Source organism: Aulonocara sp. 'chitande type north' Nkhata Bay, linkage group LG12, assembly GCF_057382095.1.
Source record: "Aulonocara sp. 'chitande type north' Nkhata Bay isolate Kocher_YH1m ecotype deep benthic linkage group LG12, A_spYH_male_GT1.1, whole genome shotgun sequence".
In the NCBI taxonomy this organism is placed as follows: domain Eukaryota; kingdom Metazoa; phylum Chordata; class Actinopteri; order Cichliformes; family Cichlidae; genus Aulonocara; species Aulonocara sp. 'chitande type north' Nkhata Bay.
Window position 1 is genome coordinate 37,199,385 of NC_141355.1, and position 19,818 is coordinate 37,219,202.

The 19,818-nt window shown below is 42.3% G+C and overlaps 2 protein-coding genes across 3 annotated transcripts in view; both read right to left on the bottom strand.

Moving 5' to 3' along the window:
- The window catches only part of rasgef1ba (RasGEF domain family, member 1Ba), a 126,920-nt gene that overhangs the window by 16,730 nt on the left and 90,372 nt on the right, over positions 1-19,818 (bottom strand). The window contains exons 1-4 of one of the 2 annotated variants that reach the window (XM_086315473.1): positions 11,687-11,993; positions 4,596-4,778; positions 4,361-4,483; positions 4,034-4,171 (exon numbers count right to left, since the gene is read on the bottom strand). In XM_086315473.1, coding sequence (XP_086171599.1) covers positions 4,034-4,171; positions 4,361-4,483; positions 4,596-4,772 — 438 coding nt within the window. In that variant the 5' untranslated portion in view covers positions 4,773-4,778; positions 11,687-11,993. Of the gene's footprint in view, positions 1-4,033; positions 4,172-4,360; positions 4,484-4,595; positions 4,779-11,686; positions 11,994-19,818 lie in introns of those variants that run through there. The other variant, XM_086315472.1, reaches the window with a different exon arrangement.
- LOC147318034 (uncharacterized) overlaps positions 16,622-19,818 on the bottom strand; it is a 3,802-nt gene continuing 605 nt past the window's right edge. The window contains exons 2-3 of the mRNA XM_086315471.1: positions 18,790-19,431; positions 16,622-17,522 (exon numbers count right to left, since the gene is read on the bottom strand). Coding sequence (XP_086171597.1) covers positions 17,020-17,522; positions 18,790-19,431 — 1,145 coding nt within the window. The 3' untranslated portion in view covers positions 16,622-17,019. The remainder of the gene's footprint in view (positions 17,523-18,789; positions 19,432-19,818) is intronic.

Consider the following 19,818-nt stretch of genomic DNA (forward strand, 5'->3'; position numbering starts at 1 on the left):
GCTGTGGCTCTGTGGACACTGCAGTTTTTGGCAAGGGGTGATTGCCAGAATAAAAAATGAAACTGCAGAGAGAAAACTCAGGTTTTATGTACGAGTGCTGTGCTGTAGATTCTCAACAAACAGTGAAAAATGCCAAAATCCGATTTTTGATAGTTGCCAATTGTTTCTAGATCGATGCTTACAGTTTGAAGACATTAATTAGTTCCAAACTTTAAAAAAAAAATTGTCTGAACAGGAAAAGAAAGAATTTGTTGCAAAACAAACATTAAGATTCATTAGTTGCACACTTACACTCAGTCCTCTCTCACACACTGCAATAAACCCGGCTGATAAACACTGTATTAACTCTGCTAATGCTTGACCGTGCTCCTGCACAGTTGGACAACAGCGAGACATGCCACCAGTGAAAATCCACTTCACAGTGAACCATCTGCCGTAGCTTCTGTCCCCACCACAAACAGAGGACAGGCCAGGGTCGGGTAAATATAGTCTCGGATCTTGGAGACAACGGCATGCGTCACATTTCTAAGCAGAGGAAGTCACATTTGCTCACCCCAACTTTTGGCGTTACGACCGAGTGAGCCTAGCAGTGGCATGCGATTCCCTTCACCGTCAACACTGGCAGCGGTCCTGAGGTGGCAGACGACTGCTCAGTGCAAGTCGACACTTCTGAGCACATGGCTGGGTTATGCCATCATATCACTAGAGGTCCTGTTATTCTTGGCTGACTGGTGTCATTTCCTGTGGAGCACCACCTGACCCAAAGCAAAGGCCCGACTGTTTTTAGACGTTCATTCAACCAGAACTAATGAGCAGAGTAAAAGGTGTACTGGGCCGGATTGTTTTAAACTACAAACATGCGCATGGTGCCAAGTCACGATGCGGCAGAAGTAGCTCTCAGCCAACTAAACGAGACCTCCCTGGTGTTCAGCATTAATCTGTGAAGTCGGCATAATCCGTGTGCGAGTGAATCGAGTTTAACACAAGTGAGATGTTTCATGGTTTCATGTCTTTAATGTTAGAACTTGAATTTAGTCTTTTATAAAAACCAGTTTTTAAAAGTGTGCTTGCATTATTTCAAGGTGCCTGGTGTCGTATTTGTTAATGTTGAACATAGATGAAAACTGATTCTCCCCATTCAGGAGAAACTGATACTCCAACATTGTTGCCTTTGAGTTCCTTTGTTATCTTTGATACAATGCACAGTTTAGAGGTGAGAGTGAATTACAATATGATACCATGCAATAATCAGAATCAGATTTTCACTATGCAATGGTTGTGGCCAATGAAGATATCGGTCCCATTGTCTGTTTAAGCTTCTTATGCAAAGATTCTTGCAGTACCAACTTCACAATGGTGCAAAGCACACCTGCCTCCATCTGAATATTCAGTTTCTCCAGGTATGTCAGGCACCTCGTGTGTCTAAATCATGTGAGAGCTACTAAAAATCTATCAAAATTACCATAAAAACGTAGCATGCAAAATAAAAACTGCACATTTTCAGGTCAAGAACTGTGCACCAGTAAGCGAGTTCAGATCGAGATCACAGTGTCAGTTTTTTTTCCTTAGCTGCAGCTTCCCTGTATATCCAACCACGTCCATAATGACAGTCTTACTACAGAGATCAAGGTCTGGGAATGTTCAGAGTGTGGTCTGGACATAAGTCTGACCAGATGTTCAGGACATCTATTCTGGACTCTCTTCCCAGAGCACTGTGGTTGACTCGCCAAAGAACCAGCACCCAACTCTAAACTTCAGACGTGCTTATGCTAAAGCATTTATGTTTTGAATTTCAAACCTGATTTGGAGCCTTCATGTTTAGTTTTGTTTCACACTTTCTCCAAATCAGATCTATTCAAAGCCCCATCCCGAGAAGCACTTCCCACAATTTAAACAGCTGTATTTCCTGGAAATGTCCTGCGGTGTTCACACTACCAAAAATAAGGTGTCATCCTTTCTCACCACGGGGGGAATATCTATGGACACATGAATAAACAACTGTTCAACTCGACTCCTTTCCCCTAACATTTATTTGGTGCAACGTGTGCACCCGGGGCATCAAAGCTTCCCTGAGAACGATTCACTCAGAGGACTGTTGTTGGTCAGGCTTTGCACACCATGCTTACATGACATTTGAGTTTATCTTCATGATATTCGGATACTATTGCTTTGTCAGTACAAAACATGCTGTATTGTAAACCCGATCAATCTTTCTCAACGAAATTATTAAGTCAACAAGTTCATTCCTAGTTGATAACATCTCATAAACTACATTTCCCGCAAGGTCTAAGGACACAAAGGCAGGTACTGGATATGCAGGGGAACTCCTGGAAAGATTATTTAAAAACAGACTTAAAATAGACTCGTTTGGAAAAGAAATTGAAAGTAAAGTGTGCATTATTGCGTAATTCACCCATAGCGTGCCAATGGTTTCTCTTTATCTAGTTTAACTCTATTTGCCAGTAGAGATAATGTTTCATTTTGGTCTTAACTGACTAGCAGCAAATAGTACCTCTCATTTTTATTTTTATTTTTGTTAAATATACCAAGCATGGTATTATTTCAGGTAAAAGTTCCTGGGAATCTTCACCTAATGCCTGTTTCCCCCGAAGCTAGAATCAATTTCAACTATCAAAAATATCCACAGAGGTTTGGTGTTAACGCCAGCTGCAGCCAATCTAGTGTGAAATCAAAAGATGTTTGCATGACCGTCAAAACAGTGCGTGTTTATAAGAATGTCTATGAGTGTGTGTACTGCTGTCGACCCTGGGTAAGTTTCCATGGGGGTGGGTGGAGGATCTGGAAAGCTGTAAATGTGTCCAAGTGTCATGTGAGGTTGAATTGATTTCTAGATAAAGTCAGGATCAATACTTGTCCTCGCACCATCAATGAGTCCTGTGGAGCCTGATTAAAAAAGTGGGGGTGCGTGTTTTTCTTGTCTTGAGTGCTAAAGAGGGGGCGGGGGGGGGGGTTTCTCTTCTTCATCACTATCTGGTCCTGACAAGCTGCTGCTGCAACAACTAAAACATCCAAAAATACACACACTTAGTTTGTGTGTGCCACTTTCCCGAGCAAAAGGAATGACTCAAACAATCAGCACGTGCACTGGAAGAATCCAGTCTGATGAGGACTAATATCATTAATTGTTCAGACCAAAGAAAATTTAACTGGGAACATGAGACGGTGACATGGAAGGATAGGAGCACGAGTTACGAAGCACAGTAAACTTGACGAATCATCATGGGACCTTTTTTTAATAATCATCATGAGGGAAACATCTTTCAGTGAATCCCTGCATGAAACAAACTGTCCCACAGGACAAATGATCTACATTAGCATAGCTCTGCAGTTTCGAAGCTCTGTAAATATGAGTGCTTGCCAAGTGCAAGCACTCATATTTGAGAGACATATTAACCTGTCATGGTTCACGTGGGGGGCTTTCACCTCTAAATTTCCATTTTGCCTCCTGCTAGTACTTTAGCTTATGCTAGCACTTCCTTTCATAACATACATAGCATGAGTCACTGCTTGTCAAAACAACGTTTCTATATCTAAATGTGTAAAGTCGGAGGGTCAGCACGTACCCCAAAGATAACAGAGGGTACGGGACAAAAAACTGTTCAAGCCTACTAAAAACAGGCTGCAGCAAGGCTAAAGGCGCACTGAGCCGGTGACATTCAGCTCTGCTGCAGAGGAACAATCCAAATGCTGCCTAAGAAGGAGCACTGCAGGGATGACAAAAAACCCACCTAGGCCATAAACAATGGGGCTTTTCTCTCTCAACCGATCCGGGCTCAAAAGTGCTTTGTTGCCAGAGATACCCCCACTCCACCTCCCTCCGCTGCTATCTGCAAAAAATCTGCCTGCGCCTGTAGCTTTACTGCACGTGCAGTCTACTAAACAGCACTGCACTATTGGTGATAACACCTAAAACTAAACATATTATCTAATCAGCAGGTCATTTGCTACTTGACTGATCTAGAAAACCCCTTTTGCTGCGTGTCGTGGTGAGTGGAAATGAAGAAAGACTGACCTCGTCTCCGCTGGCAAGCCGGTGGGTCAGCTCTTTCAGGCTCCGCATCATCCTCTCATCCCTAAAGTCATATGGGAAGGTTTCTGTCCACTCTGTCAGCAGCTGGAGGATTTTGGGAGCAATCTTCCTGACTCTCATCTGAAAATGCAGGTGAAATATGTACTTAGGAAGGGTGAAAGAATATCCTAGTTTAATACGATTTTTGAGTCCTGTTAGAACTCAATATTTCACTGACTTTTAATGCCATTGTTCGAAACTGAACATAGCAGTGATGGTGTTTTTTTTAAAATAGAAGTCATGCTTTTAACCCCGTTCCCCCCAGCATACCTTATCAGCTTGGGGATCGCCAAGCCGCTGCTGCTCCGTGCACAGGTGACACACTTTGGACATCAGTTCATAAGGATGGATGAAGAGGCGAGAACTGAGCAGGAAGGTGAAGATGTATGTCCTCTGTTGAGATAAAAGACACATTTATTAAATAACAAAAATTATGATTTGATTCTTAAAGCTTGAATTAAAAATATATATTTAGCATTTGAAAGCATCACAATGCAACACTCACATCTGGATGATAGTCCACAGTTGGGACCAAGTGGTGAATGAGGGCCTCCAGAGACCCGGACACCAGGTTGTTATCATTATAATAAAGGCCGGGGTAGCCTTCCTCCTTGGTCTGGTACAGGTTTTTGTTATAGCTGCCACTGTTCAGCTGCCCTGTGAATGGTGGTGTCTGAGGCATCGTGTCCTGTGCAAACAAAGAGGACAAACACAGGAAGAGTGAGACGGTGCTTTTTAGATATTTAACCACGATTGCTGATGCAGGTCCAGACGGATCCGAAATAGCTCCCAGACGCAAACGCGGACACTAAAAGGTTTGTTTGGGAAATGGTTTGGACACAGTCGACACCCTTTTCCTCCTCTGGACTTTTTAAGGTTTCTGGTTTGTGGTTTGAGTTTATTTGGATGTACAAATGGACGACTGAGAGAAAAGAAGAAATAAAAGAGCTGAAAAACAAAATTAGGGTTGGACAGGACACGAGGATGATGGAGTCTTATGAGTCATTTGGATGACAAGATAACAGGAACACACAGCTGGCAGACAGTTTGTTCAGTTTTGACCCCGCTAAGCTTTACAGGAAGCTGAACTCTTAACCCTCACAGGATTAGGCCTTTGTTCTATATGACCACAACATTACTATGCAGATAATGTGCATCACCTCCAGTCCAGTAAGCAGCAACATCTAATGCCGGCGCTAACGACTGAAAACAAACGAGGGTTTAAGCTTTCATGAGATAATTACAAAATATTAGTAATTCAAAAGGTCTTCTGACTCAACTCCTAAGCGGGTGGTATTAAAGGAAGCTCTGCATCTATGCTGGAAGAGAAATAAAACGGAAAACACACTTAAAAACATGTAAGAGCTTGTGAGAATCCTCACACCGGAGAATCCAGAGACTTCTTTTTTAATCCTGAAAGCACATTGTATGATCACATTGTCTGTTAACTTCCGACCCTGCCATGTGAATGTGCGTGACTAAAAGCAAGAAGGAGACTGTGTGTGTTGAAGAGGGCAGAATAGATCATTATGCAGGGCAGGACACGATACAGAGAGGGGCACACGTGTTCTCTGGAGCAAAGGCAGTGAGAGGTTAGGTGTCAAATCTGCCTTTTCATAGCTGAAGGAGCAACAAAACTGTCCCAAACTGGATTCATATCAACCTATTCCCATAAACACTGGACTGAATTATACTTTGCATTACTTTTTAAATTTGTTTTGACATTTTACATTCCAAAACTTTGGTGCTTTTTCTTGCATGAAAAAGGAGTGCATTAAGCACTGCTGCCAGTAGTAATTTGCAGTTCACTTACGGAATAACAGTTCAGTTATACACCTCATGACTTCCTCCATGGAAAACTCTCCAGGTGCATGCAGGTCAGCAGCAGCACAGACATGTCAGAGGGAGAGGTGAGAAATTCTGCAGCTTACCTGCGACTGCTACAGCAACAAGTCTTGGTTTGTTGATCTAGCAGTCAAATACCCTTTTAACACTCTCAAGGCAGGCTTGCAGATTTGCAACAGTTAAAAGCTAACAACCTGATTACCCCACATACATATTTTATGAGTTTTTTTTACTCAGAAGTACCACTGCAGGTATTCTTTTGTGCATTAGCAACAAAAACTTAATTTGAGCCTGAGAGGGTTAAAGAACTGAGGATGATTTTTAAAAACTCCTCAGTCTCGCATTTAAAATTCAAGTCAGCTTCCACAAAGAGAACAAAACCCTCACGTACACGTTCCTCTGCAGTTTACCAGCCTCCTGACCTCTGAACCTGGCTCCTTCCCATGCCAGGCAGACTTACGGCTGAGGATACACAATGAGTCTTTTCACACTTGTGTGTGTGGCGAGGTGGGGGTTGGAGGGGGGGTTAGTGCAAGGTCCAACAATCCCACCTCCATATACCTTCACACCCCTGCCGCCTTGACAATATGCTGCCCCGTGGCTGCCTGCCGAGCCAGGAAGCCTTCAAGGCTGGCGCAGTGCAGCGCTGGCAGGGAAGGAGATGCCAGGAGGTATAAATTGCACCTGCCCCACACACTGGCACAAACAGTTCGAGTGAGTTTAAGGTTTTGTTGGCCTGTGGAGGCAACCTGATTTACAGACTGTCTTACAAAAAGGGAAAACATCAGCTGATCCAACCAAGTGGTGAATTAAAGAAAGGGGGGGGGAATCACAAGACACAGTCCTGTTTGCTCTGACACAGATACCAAAACATTCAATTTATTCATGAGCACACACGAAGCTCCCACCCAGCCGAGTCTGCCTCTTTCACACACGCCCTCCACATCTCCATAATGCACGTGTGCACACACCCACCACAGCCATTATTCAGCCAGACAACCATGGCCATTTCCATGAGAATGGTGCGTGTGTGGAGTCGGGGCACAGCGGCCCGAGCATCTGCTGCACCTTGTGGCTTCCCCACAAGAGAGGGACATCACGAGTGTGATGGAGGGAGAAAAAGGGCTATCCTCACTCAGTTCTGGGATCTTCAAATAGTCCACTGTGGTTTTCTACTGAGCCAAAGCGCTCTTTCTCTAGCAGCAATACAGCACGGGCACAGTTGCAGTTTCTCAGAGATGTCGCAGATGCAGAGTGTCCGCAAGGCAGCCATGAATGCTCCACTGGGGTTAAGCTGAAGGGCACATCAACAGCAGCAGGTGATCTAGTGCTGAGAACACGAGTCTTTCACTTTTCCCAGCTGGGATCTGAACAGCCAACACCCTGATCTCAAGTGTGCTCTCCTAACCACTGAGGTTAGAGACGTCTGCTGCACAGAGAAAAGATAAATCATCATGTGCAAGGGAGCATCATGGACCATATGAAAGTGTATTTATTTTCTAAATGACTAATGTGAAGAATTAATCATCAGCCACACAGATCCACTTTTCTTTGCAGATTAACTTTACAGACTCAAACGTGCAGGCAAAATTGAGGCGATATCTCTGCCAGTATCTGATGACCAGAGTTTTGGGATTTGATTTGAATTAATTTACAGAGGCCCTGTTTTCAGAAGACAGTGCAACAACTGGGTTTAATAGTGAGCTATAACACTGCAACAAGTTGTTCTGAGCTTCAGGACTTTTACATCACTCGTCCTCTCTGATGTCTCCGAGCACAATTTGGATTAATCTCATGCTGCCAGGGACAGGTGGGGTTCTTTGAAGATAAAGGTGGTCTCTTATACAAAGAAAGGAAAAAAAAAAAACATGCATCGAGGACACGGTGAGATCAGATGCTGTACAGAGTCCTTTTCCTTAATCTCTCGGTCTCATATCAGAGCAGGATTTGTGCCTAGCAGCAAATACAGGTCAGAGTGTTTGAAATCTTATTTTGGAACATTCTTCCGATTTTTCCAGTCTGGAGATCTTGCTTGTTCTTTTTCAACACTTCTTAAAAGACGTTTTAGCAGCATTACAACTACCTTTTTACTCAGATTAGAGCCACTTTCAATCAACTGCAATATAATAACCCCGCCCACACACACACCAGCTGTCGCCTTCACCAGAATCCTAAAAAAAGCATATGATGTTTGCAAGCTCTGACAGCTGAGGCAGAGAGATTTACATGTCTTCCAGGTGTCACGTGCAGTCGTAGTAGTAGTAGCAGGAGTGGTGGTAGCAGGCTGAGGGGGACCACATGTCGAGTCCTCAGGCTCTGACAAAAACAAACTCTTAGCACGTTGCTGTTGGTTTATCCTGGCCACCGGCCGGGGCGGCAGCTGAAGATAAACAAGCAAAATGCCACAATTCGCCTCCGTGAGAGGGGCTGGGGGTTGTTTAGGTTGGATGGGTGGTTTTAATTAGAGCCTGACTGGTTGTTTGTGTGCAAAGCCATCTGCCTCGATGTGTAAAAGAAGTCTGGTTTGGGCTTAAAGTGGATTTAAAAACTGAAGGAAATTCACACTCTTGGTTTTTTCTAATCATTTAACAGTTAAAAGATGGTTGAAGAGAGAGAAAGAGCACACCCACAGACTTTGAGCTTTGCCAATCTTTGTCTTTTTAAACACATCAGAGTAAAGATGATCACTTGACAGAGTGTCTAAGACGACAGGCTGGTTAAAGCGCAGACTCAGCACTGCTGCTCCTGCAACATTTCTCCAAACTGAAAGAAGTGACCAAAAATGAAACTTAAGGACTTTTATAATATATTGTTAATGTGCAGGAGGCCATGACTCACTGAAAGCTTAATAAAATGTTATTTTTCTCTCTTCCCTTTGCCACGTGGGGACATTTGGAAGCACAGAGGGTCAGCATTTAAAAAACCTCCCCAGGCAAATGTCATATAAGAAGCAAAACTCCAGCATTCGTTTGAGATTACCTTCAGGCTGCAGACCCAACGATGACGCGGGCTTGCAGGTAATTTTGTCGCCAAAACGCACGGGTGGGGCTGCTCCCCAGAGGGAGAATGATGCAGTCTGCTCTCTCAAAACACAGGCTATCAAAGAAGCGACGGGGGCTCTTCCCACCCTACCCATGCTTTTAATGACTGCTTGTGATGAGAGTCCATCAGCAGTGCAGAGATCGTACAGAAAAAAAGCCTCCGCACTTCACTCCCATAGTTCTTAAGCTGAACTCAAGGAAACAGACGTGTTCCCCGTTTAGGCACCCCAGTGTGCTCTACCTGAGAAATTTCTCAGGAGTCAGACAGTCCATACGACTATTTAGAAGTACACAGGTCATGCAATAAAGCAGTGAGATCTGTCGTTACCCTTAAATGTGCAACAGCAATGAGGCAGAAAAGTGGGACCCACATAAATGAAATACTGAAGAGAAAAAAGGATTTTCCCCCCCTTTTTAAGAAAAACGGGCACAAAGTACAACAGTATGGCAGTAAAGGGAACGCAATGCAGCCACCAAGACACTTTAAGGCAGTAAATCAACAGCCCCCACCTCCCCCCACTGTGTAAACACTGAAAGGCATGAGGAATCTCACTCATCCATGGCTCGAGGAAATGAGGGTGAGAGATAGCTGCAGAGTGGCTGGGCACGGGAGAGTGGAGTGGAATAGTGGAAGTTATCTAAATAAGGCCGGCTCATTGGTTGTGTTGTTTGAAGCCAGAGTGTGGTCAACAGTACTTCAAATTAAAGTAAGTTCAGGAATTTGAAGCAAAAATGTAAGTGTTCCAGACCACTGGAATGAAAAGGTAGGACCAAAACAAACCAGATACGGCTGTGATGTGGAAACATTATCTCAGAAATAAGGAGACGAGGTTAGAGAGACTCCAAGAACTCTGGGTTATTTCATGGTCTTGGTCTTAACTTGTCAATGTGACTTGCCATGCCATTTTTGCTCTTGGAGGTTAGCAAAAACATAGCCATAACTGGTGTGATTAACATGTAATAGCAGCCATTAAAAAAGCTCCTTGACCCTGATATTCCTGCTGGCTGAGCTAAAATTGTATGAACTATTATAACTGCAAACACGTCCTATCAGAGGGTGAGCCACACTCCTCCATCTACCCAGCAGCAGTACATCAACATATAACGTGCAGCCACTAACAGCTATGTCACCTCTCTTGAGTGTTTTCACACCAGTGTTGAGTGCTGGGATATAAGCTGAGAGGGAGATGTTTGCAGCTGTTGCTCCGAGTGGTAAAAATCACAGGTTCCATATAGGACTCTGTCACCTGGCCTTATCGGTCCTCAGCAGTGCCATGAATCCTTCCACCGCTGCAGACACCAACACGGAGGGAACCCCCTGACAGCAGAAACGGTGCCCCTACAGCTGCTACTTCTGAATTTTACTCCAAATCTTTAGGATCTGATGGTAAAGTCTTAAAACGTCAGCAGCAGCTCCATGGCAGGGCTGTCTGTTCTTGATGAAAGAGTGAACACTGATTCCTGTGTACTGGTCTGGTTTGCAAGTACTGAGATCATCTTTTGAAATTCAGAAGATGCCAGATTGGTTGGTCCGATCATCAGGATCAGGACCTGCTTCACATTTAAACATTGTTCAAACAGTAGTTTCATGTTTTCTGTCACAGTACAACCATATTGAACCTGTTCAGCCATTATACCCATGACAACCAGGCAGCTGTAACTGTAGCAAAGAAGACTGTGATAAGATGAAATATCCCATCATATATTTTGTTGAATTTTAGCTCCTTACTTATTGATCTTTGAACTTATAAAACTAGAGGCGACCCAGGTTTAGGAAGCAGTCTGTAAACACAGCTAAGGTGAAGCTATGAAGACAGCTTATAATTCACAAAGATCTGCTGAGGTACATGTGATTACATTTACCTTTTAATGGCCACTTGTGTGAAATGCAGCCCTCCTGCCGCCTCAGCACCCTTATTTCACGAGAGGAAACTTTCCATTTCGCCCCAGTGCATCTGTTTTTCTGCATTTGCTTCACATCAAGCAAATCCCACCACAACCCCAGGGATTCCAGAGTACAGTAGCAAACATGTAATCCGCAGTAACAATAACTCATTCAAGGGCTTCCAGGAGGCACTCTCACATTTTTAGCGTCCTGCCAAATAACCAATAAACGGATTTACCTTGTCAGCACATTAAGGAAACTCCAACTCATGCTCCTAATACAAAGCAGTGGCACGAAAAACCAAGCGCAGCAGGCCAGGGTGACCCAGGAGAGATGCGGGATTAACTTCACTGATCCCTCACCGTCTCGCAAAGGAGAGGCAGGGAGAGAGGAATCCTCTTAGCCAGAAGGTAGTGGGGGTTAAAAATAGCCCGCCATTGACACCGATTTCAGAAATCCAATTTTTGGGGCAGGTCTTTGGGTCAATTAAGCAAAATTAAAAATCCAGAAATAGCTCCTTAGTAAAGCCTGTCAATTTGGGTATTACTGCCCACGGTTGTTTTTTGTAATAGTAGGATAAAGTCAATATAGGCGCACTAATATTGGGGAAAAGGTGCTAAAGGAACACAACAAAACCAAAGTGCAATGTTGATATTCACAGATCATTTAGGAATAGAGTCGCAAAGCATCAACTCATTCAGATTCACGTTTGGCTGGAAATAAAGTGCGCTCTTTCACCACCTGCGCGCATTTTGGACACGTCGGGTCTGCAGAATAACATTCAACAACCAAAAAACTGTGCGGCTATAAACACGCACAACTCACCTCAACAAGCCGTAATCCAGGTACAAACTCTTTGGTATCTCTCCTCTGAAAATAAGCGAAAACAACCTCTGATTTCTCCTTTCACATGCGCGCAGAGCAGACGGTCAATCCCAGCAGTTCCTCCTGGCTCCGGACACTCAGTGCACCATTATTCAGGTGCAAACGCGAAAGGGAACAAAAAATGTGTATTCCCGCTTTCACAGCGCCAACGGGATCAAGTCAGCTCCAAGAACAAGTCGTCTAAATGAAGCAGTGCTGACTCTGTCTCTCCTCTGCAGCATTCACTCGTGTCTGAGCTCTAGAGCCGCGAGCAGCCTGAAGACCTCACAGCGAGGGAGAGGCGGCAGCCAATCAGAGAAGAGAAGCGCCCCCTCCCTGCCTGGTCTCATCTCTTGTTTTCAATTTCATTTCTCTTTCCCTTTCTCATTTTAGCTTTGCTGTATTTACAGAAATTTCCGATGAAGCCATTCCCTTTCAAAGGAAACTCCGGATAATATGGACTGTGGTTCTAGAAACGGGAGCATATTTAAATAGAGACGAGTAAAGATTTCAACCAAGAAGTTTACGCATCAATAAAAAACTAAACAATTAAAAACAACATTAGATTAATTTTATGCAGGGCTATGATTATGGTGTAATTCTGAAAGTGACTTTAAGGGTTTGTTTTAGGTTGTTTTTATTGAATCCATGAGCTCACTGATTTTATGAAATGAGTAATGCAAGCAATTTTTTTTTTATTAAATTTGCTTCTGCTTTGAGCTGCAGCTGTAACTTTAGCACACTAATGATGACAGCTCTAGCATACTCATGTTTAGAACTTGTAATGGTTACCATGTTAGAATGGCAACATCTAAAGAAGACAATAAACACGGTAAAGACACCAAAGAAGTCCCAGTCTGTCCATCCAGTTACACATCTGGTGCCTAAACATACACATTTAAACATCTGCTAACTTCAGTTGTTTTTCCTAGATAGATGGTGTTTCATGTTTATCGTGGGTTTTCAAGGGTTTTGATTTCAGTAAAGAAAAAAAAAAATACTACAAGCAAATTTACAGCATTCAATTTCAGGTATGAACCCAGCAGCAGCAGGACAATCACAATGCTAACATTTTATTAGCAAAAGCTGCTTCCCTTTCAAAATAATGAAAGAATGTAGTGTTATAACGCAGAACATATATACCATTGATATTGTATTTACAAAAACTTCTTTTTAAAAATTATTTTTTGTTTTTATAGAGTTTTTATATAGAGAAAAGTGTGAAAACCACTAAAGGGAACTGACTTACTTTGACTTACTTGGCTCTGGTGAACATGAATTTATAGCTTTAATCAGCAAAGCCCATTGTTAGACCTTTAAAAAACACAAGTAAAATACAGTAAAAAAAAAAAAAAAGAAAGAAAGAAAAGATTAATACAATAAATAAGTGGCTAAACAGAAAACTTAAAAAACAAGAAACATTTTATTTAGAACCGGTGTAAATAATTTTATCTATTCAGCTCCAATGTTACGTTCAACATATGTCGTCCATGTGTAACCCAGCAGTCACCAAATTTTGTTCAAGTACTAAATACAGAATGGAGACTTTGAAAAAGCGCCACACAGCAGCGTTCACAGTGTTTACTCTCATAGTTTAGCTGTTAGCATGGTAACATTTCGTCATAGAGGAGGACCAAAGTCATTAGTGGCATTGTAAAGCGCTTTGGGTGCCTTGAAAAGCGCTATATAAATCCAATCCATTATTATTATTATTATTATTGTTATTATTATTATTATTAACATTTATAGTAGAGAGTGAGAAAAATTCAGGAGGTTAAATAATCAGAAAGATTCAGTGTGTGGGGGCCACACACTGATTATTGCTAAAAAAATGTTCATAACACTCCATCGAATGCTGACGTCAGACTGCTTGAAATTTTCTGGATGATAATTTGGCCACTGGGTCAAACTGGGAACTCTGGTACACTTGACATAATCTTTTCTAATCCACTATTAAAGAATAAAAGCCCATATTTTGGATCCGATCCTTATTTTGCGTTGTTTTTGTGCTGTTATCACACCTGTAGTCTCAACACAGTGAACCCAGCATGATAATTGAGTCCATCTACTGTCAAACCCACCAACTCAAACTGCAATCCCTAGTTTCAAACTCTATGTGACAACAATTACAGTAATAAAGAAATGACTAAACTTGGGCTACCTGTACTGTCCTGATTAAATTATAGGACTTTATTAGTAGAAATAAAGAATTGTAGAAGCAGGAAGAAACTGAACTTTCCAGCTGCTTTTTCTTTGTCTTCAGTCATACAAAAAGTCCCGTTTAGCTCCTCAAACCAGCACTGGCGCTCTCTTATTTGTCCACACAACTCAAGATGACAACTGTTTCTAAGTGGGTGAGACATAAAAGGAAGCTGCCTTTTGTAGCAAAATTAAACATTTTGGTTTGCATTATTATGTGGAAAGCTGCTATATTAGATTTCTTTGAAAAAAAAAAGGGGAAAATGGATCCGTATTAAATGAAATAAACATGCAAACCACAATCGTTAAGTGACAACTGTATTAAATCCTTTGATGCTGTGTTCTCTGGCAAACTCTAATCTTGGCAATGCCGCCGTGTTCTCTCTTATGAGATAGAGGGGCCATTGTAAGTGTATTCTAATATTGTATTTTTAGTTATTACTCTTTGGTCCAACTACACACATCAATTAAATACAAATTTTTTTGCATCAATGAAAGCCCGACTGGAGGCAGAATTGGGAGCACGGTACAAGTGAACCTTTAAATGACTCATTTTCTTCCCTTATATCTGCAGAAAATATGTTATCGTCTAACAAAACTGATTTTTGACTGATATTTATTTGTTCAGAAGCTTCCTTAATGTTCCTATAAGCTTTAAACAACAGCAGGCCGATTCCTCATGCTGTAAACTGCAATAAAAATGAAATAAATCACCAAGAAAACAACCTTTGAATAAGTTGTTTGTGTGTTTTATGAAGGCCTGCTCTGTGACAAAGAGGAAAGCAGATGAGATTAGAGGCTGTCCTGTTAAGGAGCACGAGAGAAAACTAGACTTTATTTTCATATTTTTTACATCATGTGACCACAACCAACCAGGTGCTTTATTAGTGTGACAGTTTGTGCAGCTTCACATGCACGAAGGTCTGCTTTGGCCCAAGAGATGGAAATTTAGTAATGAGAAGGTGAACGTGAGGATCTGGGTGGTCTGCAACACGTTACGAATCCTGCGATGTAGTCGGAAATATTTACATGGTTATATGTTAGATTTGGTATTTAGGACGTAATAGTCAAATATACAGTGTTTCCTTTAAATGCAACTTTTAAAAATTTCCAAAACTGAAGAATATACACACACATACTTATATGAAGTACAATAGACACTACTACTTGTCCATAGTGTGTGAAACTACCCGTTCATCTGTAAGAATATATCATCATAGCCTGTGGCTCAGTTATCACAGAGCGTATGCTTTTATACTGATGACAAAGAATAAAGGTCACAAGGAAGTTGTGTTGGATAAAAACGAGCAATAAGACCTATAAATGTTCTTAATTAAGTTCACTTATTGGGGATTATGCAGCAGGATTATAATGTAATGGTGGGTCATGCTAGTCCACAGATGGGTGTGGCTTATTCTTTATTAACACAAACATCAGGTTTTAACAGACAGGTGGGATGGGTCTGTTTGTTTTGGCAGTTTTTGTTTCACTTTATCCGTTTACAATAAGGAAGATATCATCAGTAAGTATTCCAGTGGTTGGGTTTCCCCAGCCAAACCAGTATTGATTACAATCTGGTTCATACATGTCAAAAGGAAGTGGGGCTTTTTCATTTTAACTTGTTCACACCCCTTCAGGGTAGACAATGCTGAATGCCTGAGTGAAAAATTTCCAGTTTGTCTATTCAGGTAAGAATCAGCATGGAGCGAGCCACAGCCTGGAGGTTTAATAAAAATGTCTCCCATGAGTGTGAGAAAATTGCCGAGTGTTGCAGGAAGACAATATACACCATCGCAGCAAAGGACTGCTCAGGTGTAGCTCGTTTGATACAGCAACGAAGAAACTCGAAGCCTGGAGTCTCGGAGCTGCGCTAAAGGTCTTAGCGGGGGTAACATCCAGGCTGACATGCTGGGTATGAAATGTTCCCGCGGAGACGTAAATAAACAGACTTCACTGTATGTTTGTGCTAGTTTCCCAAAATAGCTTCAACACTGAGCATCAAACACAGGCGTCAGGAATGTACAGTAAACTGTTTGCCTCTTTCTGTCACCCCCCCCACTGAAGCAGCCAGGTCACAGCCCTGCATCCTGCTAATGGACCGCAGGGACAAACTGAGTAAACACTGAAGGAATCAAACCTGCGACTCTCTCATCGCATCTGCCCTTTGACTTTAGTCTGTTATGGTCATCTATTACCGCTAAGCTGTCAATGCTGTTTATTTTTAATGACTTTTTCATGTAACAGAAGCAAGTTTGATATGAATGGAGATCTGATGTGCTGTCACACAGCATGGACATCATCTCATACTTGCAACTTATTGCACAGTTATTGCAAAAGCTGTGATTTAATTATTCATCTGTTTATCATTTTCATCTGGATTAGAAACAGGAGTCACTTTTTAATGTGGTATGTTGGAAAATTTCTATTAATACTACAATTCACACACACATATAATCCTGTACACTGACTTAAATATTTTGATTTGATTTTGCTGTTGTTGTTTCAAGGTTGGTTCACATTGCTTCAAAAGTAAGAGAGGTTATTTGTATGAACAGTTAAGCTTTGATCTAGATCCAAGGACGCCACCACTGAACCCAAACACGCTGAAGATGATGCCGACTGATTCTTACTTTGGCTCAACAGTTGCGATAAATAACTGAAACAAGTCACTTGTGAAAAACACATTTCAGTCGAAACTGGTTGAAAAATATACACTTTTAATTTCTGTGAAAGTGCATCGAAACAACTCTGTAACATTTGGCGAAATTCACTGACATCGCAGAAATCCCCTCAGCAATGTGACTGCAAAAACAAGAAGAAATTCCTCTTTTACACTTCAACTGTAGTTTCCTCTTTTTTGGATTTCTGGGCCTTTAAATGTCAAAGTAACAGTAGCAGTCATATTATTCTCACAGACTTTCCGCTTCTTTTTTTTTGGAAGTTGGGGGGGGGATCTGTGCACTTGGCTCAACTAAAATCTCCCACTCAGGATTCGGGCTGGCCTGACTGTGGGAGCTTGCCTCATTGCTAATGTTATTTGTGTCCACCTGAGAAGAAATATCAGTCCGCACTTTGGGTCAGCCACTGTAAAACTCCTATCTCCTGTCTTTGTTAGTATGGTTTGGAGCAGCCTGTCCCCCTGCTAAAGTCCGGCTGCCCTCACAGCTACACCCCTGCTGTTTGCTCAGATTGGTGAGGAGCTCCAGGACTCTAATCTCGTGCTCCATGCGAGCTTTCTCCCTCCTCTCCTCCCTCTCAGCCGTCTCCCTCTGCCGCCGTTCCTCCCTTTGCAGCCACTGGGCCAGGAGCTCCTGGTGCCATCGGGCGTGCTCCTGCCTTTGACTCTCCAGCTGCACCAGCAAGCTCCGGGTCTCAGAGACCAGCTGCTGGAAGCACTCTGACAGGTGCTTAAGGACAGGTTCGAGACAGGAAGGTGCAGGGTGATGGTCGGCAGAGGCAGGGAGGATGTTGGGGTTTATATCTGGAGGTGCTGGGAGAGGAGAAGCAGTGGACTGGGTAAGAGTGGGAGCAGGAGGAGCAGGCAGAGGTAGGACCAAATGTGGAGAAAGAGTGCTTGAGCTATTTTCCACTGTTGTACCTGCAAATCAGGATATAAAACAATACATGCATGGTGTTATTAATGACAGGATTGATTAATAGACCACAAATATTTTCACAATTGTTTGGTTATTAGCATGAAGTCTGTCTCAACTTTAAACATTCAGCCTGTTATAACTCAAGTGCACTCAGAGGGAACAAGTGTCCTTCTCCTCCTCAAAGCTTTATGTTTTGAGCCTGTAGAAAGAGGCTTTCCAGACCTGTTCAGGTCAGAGTACAACAATAATACCACATGGGAAAAATATAATAGAATATAAAGAGTTATGTAGTCGAGGAATTTCACCAAGGAGGTTAAAACCTCATTTGAAGACTTGAATTAGCATCATTTGAAGCACAAACTGCTGCGCATGTCTGGTGGGAGGGGCTTAGAACAGAGCAAACACAGCTACAGGCTTTTTTCGGACACTTTCGAAGAGCAAAAAAAAAAAAAGTATCATGCTTTATTGCTAGTGATACCTGAAAGACTCCATATTGCTAAGAACCAAAAAAAATATGTTCTCGCTTTTTATGGAACCCACTAACTCAAGAATGTCACTCCCACATTCAACATCCAAGTTCCGACGTATCTGGAACAAAGCATCTCTCATTTCAAATCCTGGTGATTCTTTAGCCCTTTCTGGGTCTATCACACCACAGCTGTGCCATATGTCATCAACGATAATACTGGGATGAATGATTACTTGACATTTAAAAGTGTCACGCTGCAACATCATTTATATAGCCTTCCCAAGCCCAGGCATATCTGACACTGAGAGCAACATGTCTGCTTTCATTGATGATTTAGAAACTAAATATTTAGCTACTTAACTGACCTCAAATAAAGCACGACACTGCAAAATATGCAGGGAAATAACACACTCGAGGCAAAACATCTGAGGCAAAAGCAAAACACCAACACAACCAGGCTATAAAGGACGATATAGTAGGTGGTGATGTGTGACCAAAAGTAATTACTCTACTGAGCATCGCCATCAGTAGCAGTACTGCAAAAGAAGGATGAAAAATGCCCTTCATTTACTGACGCTTCGAAGTGCTGTGGCCTGCAAGCTACAAGAATCAATAAAGCATTTTTTCCCTACATTGTTAAAACCATTATCACAAATCTTCTTGAAATATCCAGATAAAATTTTGAGGATCTATCTCCGACCCGTACTGTTTAAACAAAATGTAAAAATCTTCTTGACTTTAGCTCCTAAAATAAGATAAATGTGTCTTGTTTACATTATTATTTCAGTAACAGTACATACCGTTAATATTCGGGTGGATGGCTGTCTCCAGATAAACTTCGTGGTGCCTGTCCCTCGGATGCTGTGAGAATCCCGTGTCGCTGTACTCTAACTCATCCACCGACTCTTCTCTGTGCTCTACCTTTACCTCAGAGTCCAGCTGACAGCCTGCTCTCTCCTCTAAAGAGCTTAAATTTTGCCTCATTGAATTCCCCAGAGAGCCACAATGGTGTCCACTTATGTTTGTACTGGAATTTAAATCCGAGGTAAAACTCCCTGTCCCATCAGTGGAGTCAAAGTGGCCCTCTGACACCTGTTGGTGTGAAACAAAATGAGACCCTCCTTCCCCTCCCCCTGTCCTTCGGCCCAGCACCGCATCCATCTCGGCAAAGTATTTAAAAGTGCACGGCTGCGAGCTGTCCATGCTTCTCTGCAGTTTGGCTCTCACGTAGTTAGCCTTGAGAGTTTTGACTCGAAGCCGGCACTGGTGGGGACTCCGAGAGAAACCCATTTCACTCATGCGAGCTGAGAGGTGTTTGAAGACATGCCGGTTTCTGAGGTTTTCAGCCAAAGTCTTCTGGACTCGCTCATCGCTCCAGGCGCAGAGGAGCACCTGAGTTTCCTCCGCCGTCCAGTTAACCGAACGCTCTGCCTCTCGTTTCCCTGCACATGTACAATACAGATTTATTTTTTCATTGTTGAAAAGTGAAAACACTTGTGAGCTAGCTTATTAGGTGGATGTAGGGGAAATAACATTCTATATTTTAATACTGACTGAATACGATAAATGAAATGAGTGATGGCACTTTATTATATAGTAGTATAATAGAGGGCCTGTACAGTGCTGCTGTTAGCTTTGGGATGATAGAGTTTGGTGTGTATGTCTGACATTTGGATCAACAGTGGTTTGGTCCTGACTCACACAGCTAGATTAAATGATACTGATCTGATCTCTCCAGTTCTACATTGTTCTATGTTTACTACACTGTTAGCAGAAAGGCTAACAGCACTTTGCATCTTTAATTTGTATGTTTGCAGCAGTTTTTCACT